The 13,055-nt window shown below is 36.5% G+C and overlaps 2 protein-coding genes across 2 annotated transcripts; one reads left to right on the forward strand and one right to left on the reverse strand.

Annotated features, from left to right (window-relative positions):
- The first annotated feature begins 371 nt into the window (after positions 1-371).
- Positions 372-1,798, forward strand: LOC137737992 (uncharacterized). The gene is made up of 2 exons (XM_068477585.1): positions 372-552; positions 1,483-1,798. Exons 1-2 carry the CDS (start codon positions 415-417, stop codon positions 1,579-1,581), a joined length of 237 nt encoding a protein of 78 aa, XP_068333686.1. The 5' UTR covers positions 372-414; the 3' UTR covers positions 1,582-1,798.
- Positions 1,799-6,410: 4,612 nt separating this feature from the next.
- LOC137737386 (NAC domain-containing protein 83-like) lies at positions 6,411-8,120 on the reverse strand. Its single transcript, XM_068476841.1, has 3 exons — positions 7,601-8,120; positions 7,011-7,297; positions 6,411-6,937 (listed from the first exon to the last, which is right to left on the reverse strand). The coding sequence occupies exons 1-3, from the start codon at positions 7,779-7,781 to the stop codon at positions 6,638-6,640; spliced, it is 768 nt and encodes a 255-aa protein (XP_068332942.1). The 5' UTR covers positions 7,782-8,120; the 3' UTR covers positions 6,411-6,637.
- Positions 8,121-13,055: the final 4,935 nt, after the last annotated feature.

Genomic DNA, 13,055 nt, shown 5'->3' on the forward strand with positions numbered 1-13,055 from the left:
CGCTCATACACCTCGTTGCATCTAATTAAGAAAGAGTAATTTGTAGTTAAACGACATAAGCAAAATTTTTTTTTTTTTTTTTTTTTTCTTTGACACAAAAAATATATATTTCGAATTAAATTGGTTGAAGTGATATTTTCAATTAAATGGGCTAAAGTGATATTTCATTAGTGATCCTGCTAGAGTCGTTGCTTCTCACATGAATCAGAATTTTATCCTTTGGTGGAAAACTAATTTTTGCACACCATTTTTTCATCCCATACAAAAAACCCAACCTAAATGGGCCAGTTGAACAAATTGGGCCCAAAATCGAAAGAGTAAATAAGCCCTGTAAAAACCCACCGAATCCAATAGGAGATCCAAACAGAGAACAAAAGGGGCGAGAGAGAGAGAGAGAGAGAGAGAGAGAGAGAGATGGCGGGTGCGTTTTGGGGGACGCGAGTGCTGGAGATAGTGAAGAAGCACGACTCCGGCGGTCTCGTTTGGAAGAGAATAAAGCTGACCACCACCCGTAAAGCCAACGCCAAGAAGCGTCTCCTTCGCGTTTGGCAGGTTCTCTTCTCCCCCCTTTTACTGTTTCATATCATTTCTGATTTCCCACTCTCTGATGAGGGTTTTAGGGTTAGGGTTTTACTGAATTGTCGAAATTTCGTAGTTATTAGTTGCTCGAAATCGGATTATTCCACGTTAAATGTGATTTGGTGTGTACATAGAAGCCAGGCAGTAGTGCATTGCTTCACTTGAAAGTCGAACTGTGCGTAAACCTCAGCATATGTGAAGGGATGTTGAGTCTTTTGGCAAATGAAAACTGAGAAATTCCCATTTGGGTTTGCTCAATCATTGTTTCAAGAGATAATTAACATGAAGAATGATTAATTTTGGTCACTTTGGTATCGGAAAATGGCGAAACAGCATTGTGTTGGATTGATTAGAAAAGGGTATCTTTCCGTCTTATTCATGTGATCATAATTTGTGGTCAATTAACCAGGTCTATTAGTTGAAATGCCTTATGAAGGAAACTACACGATGTATTTACAAAAGCTTGTTTCTGTGGTTGTCATTGGGCTTAAACATGATTACCATCTAATGTGGTCCCAATTCGGAAATAAATACCAGACTGATTGTTTTTCATTTGAATTCTATTTTCTTCAATCATGGTTTAGACCCTAATTATCAATGATGGAATCAGTCTAATTATATTGTGGTGTGCTTGGAGGGAATTTCAAGTACCAAAGACTTATGCTACGTTAGTAACAAATGCACTGCAAAACATTTGATAGAGGGAATCGAAATGACTAGATGCAGGATTTATGTGTGACTACTTGAAAGCACCACTGTTATATTGATATTGCAATGTACTTATGGAGTGTATGTTATACTTGCACACTCAAAACTGTGTGTTGGGATTTATTTTGTGTCGCAAAATTTGGTGATCTTCTGTTAAACTGATGTTGAACTCCTGGAATGCCACTTTCCTTGCAGAATGAAGCTGTCCTGAGGGCATGTGCAGAAACACCTTCACAGTCATTGGGTGCTGCCACTGATGGATTTTCTGAGAAAGATAACGCAAGTAGCCAATAATGAGTAAGAATGACTTAGATGCATTAGTTCAGGATAGCAATGCTATAAATGTCAACTGTTTGTTATAAACTTCAACTGAATGCCGTCCTGAACTTCCATTTTGATCTTTCTATTTCTTGAGTTGAGCGTTTTAAGTCCTGGACCAAAAACGATCATAATCTTGTGTAACGTGGATTATTCTGATGGCCAATAAGACTTTTAAGAATTGCTTGCTGTCGATGTGTATCTTGAATATGAAGCTTATTGGTTTTATAGTACCTGTATTGCCCTTTAGGATTGTGTTTGTGAGCTGAGCAGGCCGTAAGAGATTGGCTGTTGGATTTCAGGACATCTTAAGTTATGTTACTTTTAAAACTCATCAGATGACCATTCTTTATGGTGGAAATATCTCTAGGCCTATTGTAATATTTACTTCTAAATATTGTTTGAAGAATTAAGAGTTTTATAGTCGAAAGGGGTCGTTTAATGAAATTCCATCAGCAAGTTATCATTGCTCATGAAAAGTCTCGTCTTGGTTTGAAGGGCTGCTGGAATTAGATTTTCTTTTAAATAGGGAATCTTTGCACTCGCAAACATAGGATAATACTGAGTTTTGTCATAGAATCTTGTGTGGTCCATGTGTAGTTTATAAGATTATTGATCTATTTTCTTATCAAATGTGAACACAAAAACCGCCGAAAGACGGGTTGAAAACTTCCTTCTCCTTCCCAACCCCTTCTAGAGGATCTAATACTGATTTTGACACCGGAAAACTTAAATAAATTAGTCTATTTTTCATTGCCTGCATATGTCGCTATTAACTCATAGAATATGAAGAGAGATGCTTGAGGCCATTCATTGACGATGAGTTTATGGTGTTACACGCAACCTTATGTGATTTATGCAAGATTTTATGCTCCTCCATGGAAAATCTTGTGAGTGTTCAACCTCATATGTACGTCTTTGTCTTATATTTATATAAGATTTATGTGGCAGGGAAATTTAATATTTTTGACAAGTTATTGCATCTGTGATGTTGAAATGTCTCACTTTGTACTGCAAAAAAGATGGAAAATTAATCATCTTTTAGCACAGGGAAAAAAAGGTAGGAAACTAGTCAGCCATCATGGAGGTTGTTGCCGTCCCTTATTGCTTGTCAATGAGCTCATCATCTCTAAATCCTTCAATGCTTTAGGAAAGAGAAATAATTTTCGCCCGTCCTGGTTTTTTTGCACACCCATGTTTATTTCTTCTTCTAATAGGAGCGCAGGGGAGGGGTGTGGAGAAGTTACTTCCCGTTGGAAAATCTTTTGGGGAGAAGAACTTTAGTAGGGGTGCTTTTTTCTGCATGTATTTTTCAGAAGGCCTAAAGTGTATGATCGACCCCCATTTAATTGAATTAGGCAACATAATTTTACATCTTGTGCAACGGTTGGAAGGGTGAGCTGTGGGAAATAGCTGCCGTGTGGGGAGGTGTTTCCTTATGCCATAGGGCACCTAACCACTTATTAAATGCATTAAATATAGCAAAAAAAAAAAAAAAAAAAAAAAAAAAATCCAACCCACCCTCGTGAGATTCTCAAGCATTGGATTCCCTTTTAGCTTAGGGCTGAAATTTTCTGAACCGAATACTGAAACCGAACCAAAATTTATCGAACTGAAATTGAAAGTTCCGAAAGCAAAAATTACCGAACTTGGACTCACATGAATGTTAGGATACTATACATTGTGAGGGTTTAATTACACATGATTTTTGTAGTTTACTCGGTTTTTCACTTATGCCTCTATAATATATGATACAGGTATAGTTTTGTTGCGGGTGAATTATCTCGTCGCATGTGATAAAAATACCTTGAGCTTTACCCTTCCCGCCATCCTAATTATGTAAGTTAAGTTGAGGTTTACAATAATTAAGATTTAACTTTACATAATCATCTTGCTCACTTGGCATGGAGTTGTTGAGAACCTCCATTTAAATTTCACAAACGGCATTAATTTAATGTGGGAGATTAATATTTGATTAGTGTTTGATTTGACCATGTCATTAGAAGTGGTATAAAAATTGGAGATGTCTTTGTTGCATAGATCCTAAGCAACCCCCTTAAATAAAACTTTAATTTTCTCCTTAAACATGAAAAATAATATAAAAGTGGATGGTTCTGGAACCGGTCAACAAACGTTAAATACATTCCCCGTCTGCTTGGTAATGTTCTTCAAAATGTCAGAATTGCCCTTCCTCATCCCCTCAATTCATGTATGTCTTCCGGACGTGAGATCAACTTTCATATCACGGTATATCGTTACCGTATCATTTCGTGCCATTGTATGGTGCAATACTATTTATATAAATTGTTTTCAACAAGGCGTATTATTCACGAAATATTATAGAGTAGATGAACCCGTTCCATGACAAGCTAATCGGTTTGTGGCTATAGTGTGTACTGTGTAGTCTACCATGACGGCCTGCCCCCGTGATTGACAATTTGAGAACCCAAGTCAGCATTTCACAATCCAATCCCTTCCCCCCTCTCTCTTTCTCTTACATACACACACAAATTTTATTTTAATTTATTTTATTTTTTGTGTGATGAAAACGAAAGAAATATATAGAAAAAGTGACGTGAAGAACTCCAAAAGCAAAATAGGTGATTCAAAACCAGTGTCACAATAAACTTTGGTCGGCATATATTTATTTCTTTATTTTCCTAAAATTGGCAAATTACTCTCTTAATTATGCATTAATCAGAGTGTTAATCAAAGGTTTAATCTCATTATTTATGCCGTCCTTAGTCCACCTGGTGTCCACTTGGCACTCTCTCATGGGTTCGTGGCCCATCCTCTTCAAACCTATCCAACCTATTGTAATTTGTATCATCATCATCCATGCCTCAATGTTTGTATAGGACAACAACCTTCCTTGTAGGTTTTGTTCCTTCATTTTTTAACAATTTTTGTCTCTTAATCTTAGCATTAATCATGTTTATAAATTGACCTTTCAACTTCAATGAAAGAAGCAAAATTCAGAGAATTAAAGCTCGTTTTAGCTCCCTCTTTGCACTTCCGAATAGAAAATTAGATGCGTGAGGGATTTATACTTCTAGATGATTACTAAGTTAGCAGTTTTTAGTAACTTAGGTCAGATATTGTATCTACACTCCATTTTTTTCTTTTTAGTACAACATGCCAATAACAAAGAGTATTAAACGTGACGATAAATAAGACACTGTCGAAGAAAATAATTAATGATCATAGAATTATATGTAATTATCATTAACTATGAATAGTTGTCTGTACTTACATTCACAATATTTTACGGATGATTTTTATGGTTAGTAATACTTTACGAGTATTGCTACACTTATCATCTATTTGTACTATCGTTTATATCATATCTGTAATAGAGGTAGGGTTCACTAACGCATGTGAGTCTTATCTGTATTAAAAATATGATACAAAAAGATGATAAGAGTAGCATGTTTGAGTCAATTATATCAGGCTCGTGGCCCTTGCATGTGCTACACGTGTGCAAAACATGCAGTCAATATAATTTGTAATTAAAAGAGAAATAATTGGGAGCTAATTAATGATAAAACTATCAAAACTTAATGCGGGTCAATGTTGCAGAGTGGTTGGAAGATTGCATTAGTGGGACAAACCTTGCCTCTAATCTGGGTTAATTTGTTGTCTAGCAAAAACTCATATCAGAGTTATAACACTGTCTGGATTAAGAAAAAGAGGTATCGTTTACGTAAACTCGCAGGAATAAATGTGCAAGAAATCATATGCTTTTAGGAAATTTAAGGTGATGGGTCGATGGATCAGTTTTCAAAACTCGGGGCCCTCCCAGACCCTCCCTACTGGCCGAATCCCATTTTTTCTTTTCAATTTGCAGCTGGTCCCTGCCAAGCAAATATTCCACTGTATTTATAGTCCCCTTCCCTACTTTCACCAACTGGTCCTTTAGATTCAATATTTAGTTAACCCTGTTTCCCTACATCACCAAACTCACTTTCGTACGTGAGAAACTTCAGTAAGACTGTTTGATTAGAGAAATTTTGGTAGGGTTGCTTTACCATGACAGCTCTCGCAACGGGCGAGATTAGCAGAGCATGCTAGAACCACCGAAATAGAGAGGCTATGTTTTGTGAAAGTGATTAGAAAGAGATAGTATCTGACTGCTCTATACAAGTTTTTCTTGGGGCTCCGGTTTCTTGTAAGACACTACAAATAGTACAAAATGGCAATATAGGTCAGAATGTCTGTTTTTTGGGAATAAGATTCTGGGATTTAATCTTGCACGATGCAGATTGGAGTGCATTTGAAGATTTGAGAGAGAGAGAGAGAGAGAGAGAGAGAGCCGATTTGGGATGAATTCGATCCATTTGAAAACAATGTTTCGGAATTGGGTTCCTTTTGAGTGTGAGTTTTTAACTTTCCACAAAGGGAGAAATGGAACCTCGTGCGAAGGTGACGATCCTTGCAAAGACAACAATTATTCCCCTAGGAAAATCTCACGTTACATTTTTTTACACTTTCACTTTGCTTTTTACTCCTCTTTAGGTCACTTTTCAACACCTATTCCCTTGGAAATACCATGCCTTTCTATAAAGAAATTCTGCTGCATGATATGGAGTAGAACATGTTCAGATTATGAGCATTTTTTTACGATATCTCAGAGTATCTCATACTGCGAAGCGTTTTAGAATTTTAGAATTATAAATTGTAAAAGAAAATTCATATTCAAATGTGGTTACTCCAAATCGTTCTAACAACTGGAACAAACAGGGAAAATAGAGAGTGGTAAATATGCGAGCATGTCGCTGTTAGAGCTAAAATAAGGTCCAAACAAATGGAAATAAAGTGTAAAGACATCAGATATTAGAAAATTTGGGATTTGATTACATAAGGGCACACCATCCATTGCTCTCGAAATTACCGACTACAAGTAACTGCCGATTTTCTTCCTAAACTTGGATTTTTCTCAGATGATTATTCTGATAAAGCAACCAGAAGAGCCCAATTACTGGAACATAAGCGAACTAATTTAAGGGGATTATAAATTAATTAACTAAAACCGCTACTGTTTTCTTCTAATTAAACCTAAACTATTGCAACTACTGCTTTCTCCGTGATCATTGTCTACTTGCTCACTAGAAACCACATCTGTGATTCCACTCGATCCTGAGGAGGAAGAACAAGGCGCGAGGCTCAAATTTTCCCGGTCTTTTGTCATGAAATCGTAGAAAACAGGCCTCAAATTCTTCGGTTTTCGAACATTGAAGGAGGGCTGTTGAACTTGCTCCTCCTCATTTTTGCCTCCCCTTTTCTTCAAAAATATGCGGCAGAGAACCCAATTGTCCATTGGCACCACAGGGCTCTGCAACAGCAAAATAAAAAAAATCAAAATGTGTTCTTTGTGGTTTGTCGAGCATAATTGAAGAAATTCTCACATGGGTTGAATTCTTTTCCGGTGGGGCAATGGAGGCCGGAGTTTCGGGCAAAACAAGGCGGTATTCGTGCATAATCCAATCGGTCCTAGTGCCATGGGGAGGCTTTCCCCTATAAAACACCAGAGTTTTCTTCATCCCCACGACTTGGCCACCCCTGCAAGTCACAATCTGCTTGTCCAATCCGGTCGCCTTCCAGTAACCGGAGCAGGTCGCTCTGTTCGATCTGTTCCCATTGGGGTACTTGGCCTCCCTAGTGCTGAAGAAGTACCTCTCTTGCTCACAATCACCTAAACCAAAACAAAACAAACCAATTGAGTCTTTCAATTCTCCATCTAATTTCTTCATAGCGGCGATTTCGCGCTCCATTTCAAGCCATCTGCGCTCCAAACTGAATACTTTACAATTTCCGCACTCACAGAACGAGTGCAGAAGCCGGGAAATGGGAGATTCGAGACCATTTCCGTCTAAAATACGATTTGGGTTTTGGTTGGTAGGCATTTGGCATTGTAGTTTGGCCAAACCAAACCAAAGAAAGAAAAAAAATCACTTCAATTGAAGAAGTGAATTGTACGGAAATGTGAAAAACGAACCTGGCAAATCCCAAGGGTCGGCCTTGCAGACATCGACCTCCGGGATGATGGAGGCAGGCAAAGGGCAGGAGTAAGCCTTGCGCCGCAAGTACTGCAGAACAAGCTCCTCGTCGGTCGGGTGGAATCGAAAACCGGGAGGCAGTCTCAGCACACCATTCTTCACAAAACTAATCCTCTCCATGTCCGAGAAAATCCCAATGGACTGAAAAGCTAGAGTCTTTCAGTCCAATCCGAACTGAGAAATCTAATCCTAAGCAAACACAGTCGTGACAAGGTCTTATAGTCCGTTGGGGATTGGATAATACAAACAAAGTAGGAGATTAGACAAGAACGGGAGGGAACAAGAACAAGAAGGAAAGAAGAGTCCCAATGGAAACAAAAGCGTGGAGAGGTGGATGGTGGGGGGGGTTTCAAGGAGAGAGTGTGGCTTCTTTTATAGTAATGGGTGTTTGAGACAATGCGAGGAGAGAGAGAGACGAGGACGACCCATTTGTTGGCGTAAACAAGACTCAATCTCCTTTTCCTTTGACACAATTTTTACAAAACGTCGAGGGCTCTGCGAAAAGGTTAAAGTTTTTGACAATTAAACGAAACCCAAATTCGTAGAGAGAGAGAGAGAGAGAGAGAGAGAGATCTTTCTGGTTCTGTTCGACCTTTGTGTGTGGAAATAACCGAATCTCAAATTTCAATTGGATTATGGTCTTGCTTTGTCCTTTACCTAAATTGCCATTTTAAACCTTGCCCTCCAAGTTGGAAACTCGCATATGTTTTGGACGGTGGGGAGATGCATTGTGGTCTTCTCATAAAACAATCACATTGTGTATGTTAACCACCGATTCGCTCCTTACTTGCAATGGGTTATTTTAGAATCACGAAAAACAAAAACTGTTTTCGCATGGTCAATTTGTGATTGATTTGCAAGTGTTTTATGCAGATGATATTGTTGTTGTACTCCAAAGCAATCGCATATTGATATGTAGGAAATCTTAAATGCAAGTCAATGGTTGATAGATTTGAGACACCGCGACATTAGCAATATCATTTTAACTAGGTTTCTTCCATAGCATTTAGGAATCGAACAATGTTTGGCTTCTTACTTGCAATGAGATGCATGAAGGTTAATATCTACTTCCTGACTTGCACCATCTACCATACCGCTGCACAAAAGATGGATGAGCTATTCCATTCGCTTCCTCTGGAAACAAGTAAACTCACTTTATGACTACCCAAGAATTATGTTTTCATTCATTTATTTTTCACATCCGAAAGTTGAAATGAGGCATAAAAACAACATATATCATCTCCAAATCATAATCTAATATGCAGGGTTGGTCTAGAGATTTTTGAGGCTCAGAGCGATGTTAAAAAATGTCCCCTCACTTTATATAAGAAAATTATTTGTTTTCACATGTAAGACATCAATAAAATTATACTTTGAAAAACACTTCAAATTTAATAATTTAGAAACACGAAAAAACTAATTTATTTTGTATTGTGGGAAGGAAACAAAAAAACTCCGGGTTTACAAGTAGATAGATTTGAGTTTTGTTTTCCATCTGAACTTTTAAAGTGTTTTTGTATAAATCGGGGTGTTTTTTCTTATTTACTAACCTTGTCAATATGGGACTAAAAAAATAATGATGTTTTTGAGTCTTTAATTGATATGTATAAGTAATAAATGGGTACTAAATTAAACTTTTGATGACACGTCATATGCTTTGCAAATTTGGTCTAAAAATTTGGTCACGCATTACTCTTTTTTGAAGATTAGACTTGAATTGGAACAAATGTTTAAAAATAACAACCCGCATAGCTACTAGTTACTAATTAAAAATAAATTAACCAAACAAAAATTCGTAATAATTGAAAAGAATAAACATGCACTTAGCATTTCGAACTTAGGACCTCTCGTTAATTTTACACAACAAAAACCATTGGTTCTAATTAAACTTTTTAATCATTTAGCCAAATTTTATATATTTATACTTTTATGATAAGAAATTTGTAAAAATTGATAATTAAAGAAACACATATGGTGTTTTGAACCCAAGACCTCCTCAGTAATTTCAAACAACAAAACCACCAGTTTTAGCTAAATTTCTTTGTCGTTGAATCAAACTTTATAAATTTATACTCTTATGAAAACATATATAAATATATCATCCTAATAATTTTGGTGCCCCTAATTATTTTGGGTCCCGGATGATCGCTCTGCCCGCACTGGACCTAGACCGGCCCTGCTAATATGTGCATTTTTTTTCTTATATGATACTGTAGCATACATGCCGTCATGTGCGAAGTTTAAAATAAATATCAGCATACGATCGATTTAGAATAACACCTAAGTAACCCCCTAGAAGGGAATACTCGAAGGGTATTATGGTCCTTCTACCGGATTTTGATGAGCAAAGGCTGCAAAGACCAAGTACGAAAGGCATAAGGTAGTAGTTGCAGCGAAGGGTTTACGGCCTCGTAGGAATGAAGTCACGTTATGTCATGCTGACAGCTGCACTTGACTAAAAGCATTTAAAATTTGAAGTCAGTGGGGGTGAAATTACGGTTGTAGCCTCTTCTCAGCAAGTGAAAAAAGTACGGACAAACGGAATATATTTGGAAGAACCAAAAGTGCCTAAACTTGTTGAGAAATGAGAATTTTGGACTTTTATTTTGTAGTTTTTTTTCAAGGCAGTTTTGTTACTTGTGTGTTACACAATTAAATATATTTTGTTTTTATAAATTATAATTAGGCATTTCAAATGTTTAGTATGTATGATGGCAATGGAGACCTTAAAATTAGGTGATTTGACACCTCAAGAGTCAAGATTCCTTATTAATATGTCTTGCTTAATGTTAGATATTACCAACTTCATGTCAAAACACTATTTAACTAAATTCACACGCTAGTGTCTCATTGACAAAAAAAATCCTAAATTTGTAATAATCATTTTTAACAACAACAATTACAACTCGTCTTTGCTCAATGGATACAAAATACCCATGCTTTAGCACCCAATGTAACGGCCCTTGGTTGAGTCATTCTTCACTCCTGTTACAAGGTAGACCTCTCTTTGCATACCAACCCTCTAGTGAGTTCCACTTCTAGGGATAAGCTGAGAACTTGATGCGTTCATTTTGAACAACAAGGGGCGATTAATTAAGTTAGACAACGAGTTTTTCAGCAAGGAATTTTTTATTTTTTTTAACCCGAGTCAATAACATAATAGGACATCTTCCCATTGTTTCATAGAGATTCGTGATAAAGAGATTCTCTCAAAAGTGAGGCTCTCCATGGATTATCCGCCACCTAATGTTTTTGGCATAATTCTCGTGTCAACATTATAACATGTTGTGCCAAAAATGTGACGTTGCAGAGAATCCATGTAGAGTTCCACTTTAAGAGAATCTCCTTAACATTTATCTTTAGTTTTTTAGGTTAACCAATACTTTAATGAGCACTTAGAAGTGTTATTCTTTTGTTTCAAACAATCTCTATTGTTACATTTTTTTAGGTGATACAGTAGCGTTTCATTGATAAGGGAACTCTCTCAAAAGTGAGACTTTCTATAGATTTTATGTGACCTCATGATTTTTGCACAATATTTTATAATGTTGATACGGACATTAACGTTTCTACTTTTTGGGAGAGTCCACTTAGCATTTCTTAAATTTGCATTACTAATATCAAAGCTAGTAATCTTTTGAATTTTGATATCTTAACTAAAATAGATGGATTAAAAGAATGTTCCAAATATTTGATTGATGAGCTAACTAAGTTACTTGCAAAAATAGATCAAACCACGAATAATTGACTTATAAAAATTAAAAAAAAAAATAGAATCATATTATGCATGGAATATTTGGAAATTGATTTTCCTTATTATTCCCCTTTTCAAAAATTGAGTCAAAGATATATTTGTTATATGGGATTGTACATTGTAGGGTGCACGCATAGGGAATTAGGGATGCGTGTAAAGCTAACTTGAATATTTCGTATAACACATGAAAAAAGATGCTCCTTGCGGTTGGATGGATGGATAATGCTTATTGGGCCCTAGCCCATGGGCCCATGTTGCCCCACTACCTTTGGAATTTATTTTAGTTTAGGATAAAAAGGAAAATTAAGGGTTGAATTTTAGAAGGGTATTATGGTAATTGGGATGATGATATGGCTCGCGGCCCGTTGGGGTGGGTGAGAGTTCAGGGACCTACTTGCCACCAAAACGACGGCCAACCACGTCGGATTTATGGTAACTGACAAAAATGCCACCTTCAATCAAAGACCCATTTCAAGATTTCCTCAATCTTCTTGTCTCACTATTTTCGATCAGATGAAGATTTGATAGAAATCATAACAATCTCTTTTCTGGAAAAGACACTCCTCTCCTTCTACCCATAGATTTTTTATTTTTTGATAATCTGGAGCGAACACCTCCAAAAAGTTAAAACACTATAATATTTGAGAAGTACAAACTGAACGGTTCCTAACAATTCTTAAAATATCATCATATAAAAGATCACCGATCCAAACAAGAAGTTCTTCGAGACAAAAACCCAAATCAAGGTCGCAGCTCCAATTGACTAAGTGGTTTCTACCCATAGAGTTACTCTATAACCCTTTAGTTAGAGGTTGTAGTTGACAATGGCAGAATCGTAGTAAACAGGACTCTCCAGAGGTAGTTTTGGAATAATAAAAACTGGAGTGTGGGTAACGTGGGCGGGTTGAACCGGAGCCTCAAAGATTGACAAATGAAAGAGAGGCCCGACTCCGTAGGGAGAACGGAAGCCTCTTATCACAAAATTTAAACAATTTGTGGGCAGAATTATAAAATAAAATAAAAAAAGGGCGCTTTTTGTAATAAGAAAAACCATATCCAGTTAATCAGAAAAATATAAAAGTAAAGAGAATATCACAAGCAAATGAAGCAAAATGCGATTCTCAGCCCACTTGTAAAAATAAATTATAAAAAATTATTGGAAGGAATAGTTTGAGTTGGGTTTCGTAAGACAAATTGCGGCTGTGTTTTTTTTTCTTCTATTTAATTCTTTATCTTTTTAATTAATTAATTAGTTTATTTAGGTATTGTTTTTGTTTAGGGTGAGGGTCAAAGGAGGTTGCGTGTGGGTGTTAAAGAGAGTTACAAGGAGAAAAGAGAGAAACGTCAAAGCCTGCAATTATTGTTTTTTTAAGTAAAATATGTTGTCCAGTGGAAAATGCCTTTCTCTACTTCCACCTCTTTCTATAATCCAATCATGTTTCCAATTACTCTAATAATTTTATTTATTTATAAAAGAGATCCGTTGATAATTTTATCATGTCAGTCCACATTTTTAAGAGTCAGAAAAACTTATAAAGATATTTTAGTCTTTTTTTCGTTACTATCGTGTGATTCATTAGTGCAATAAATTAAACCTAGAACATGTCACGTAGAATACGGACTTGAAATTCGTCGTCAAC

This window comes from Pyrus communis, chromosome 6 (genome assembly GCF_963583255.1).
Source record: "Pyrus communis chromosome 6, drPyrComm1.1, whole genome shotgun sequence".
Classification (NCBI taxonomy): domain Eukaryota; kingdom Viridiplantae; phylum Streptophyta; class Magnoliopsida; order Rosales; family Rosaceae; genus Pyrus; species Pyrus communis.

Excerpts from the sequence above, each read along its gene's own strand:
- LOC137737992 (XM_068477585.1), top strand. The coding sequence starts at position 415 with ATGGCGGGTGCGTTTTGGGGGACGCGAGTGCTGGAGATAGTGAAGAAG. Across the intron at positions 553-1,482 it reads GTCTCCTTCGCGTTTGGCAG|AATGAAGCTGTCCTGAGGGC; the intron begins GTTCTCTTCTCC and ends CTTTCCTTGCAG.
- LOC137737386 (XM_068476841.1), bottom strand. The coding sequence starts at position 7,781 with ATGGAGAGGATTAGTTTTGTGAAGAATGGTGTGCTGAGACTGCCTCCC. Across the intron at positions 7,298-7,600 it reads CGACCCTTGGGATTTGCCAG|GTGATTGTGAGCAAGAGAGG; the intron begins GTTCGTTTTTCA and ends GTTTTGGTTTAG. Across the intron at positions 6,938-7,010 it reads CGGAAAAGAATTCAACCCAT|AGCCCTGTGGTGCCAATGGA; the intron begins GTGAGAATTTCT and ends TTGCTGTTGCAG.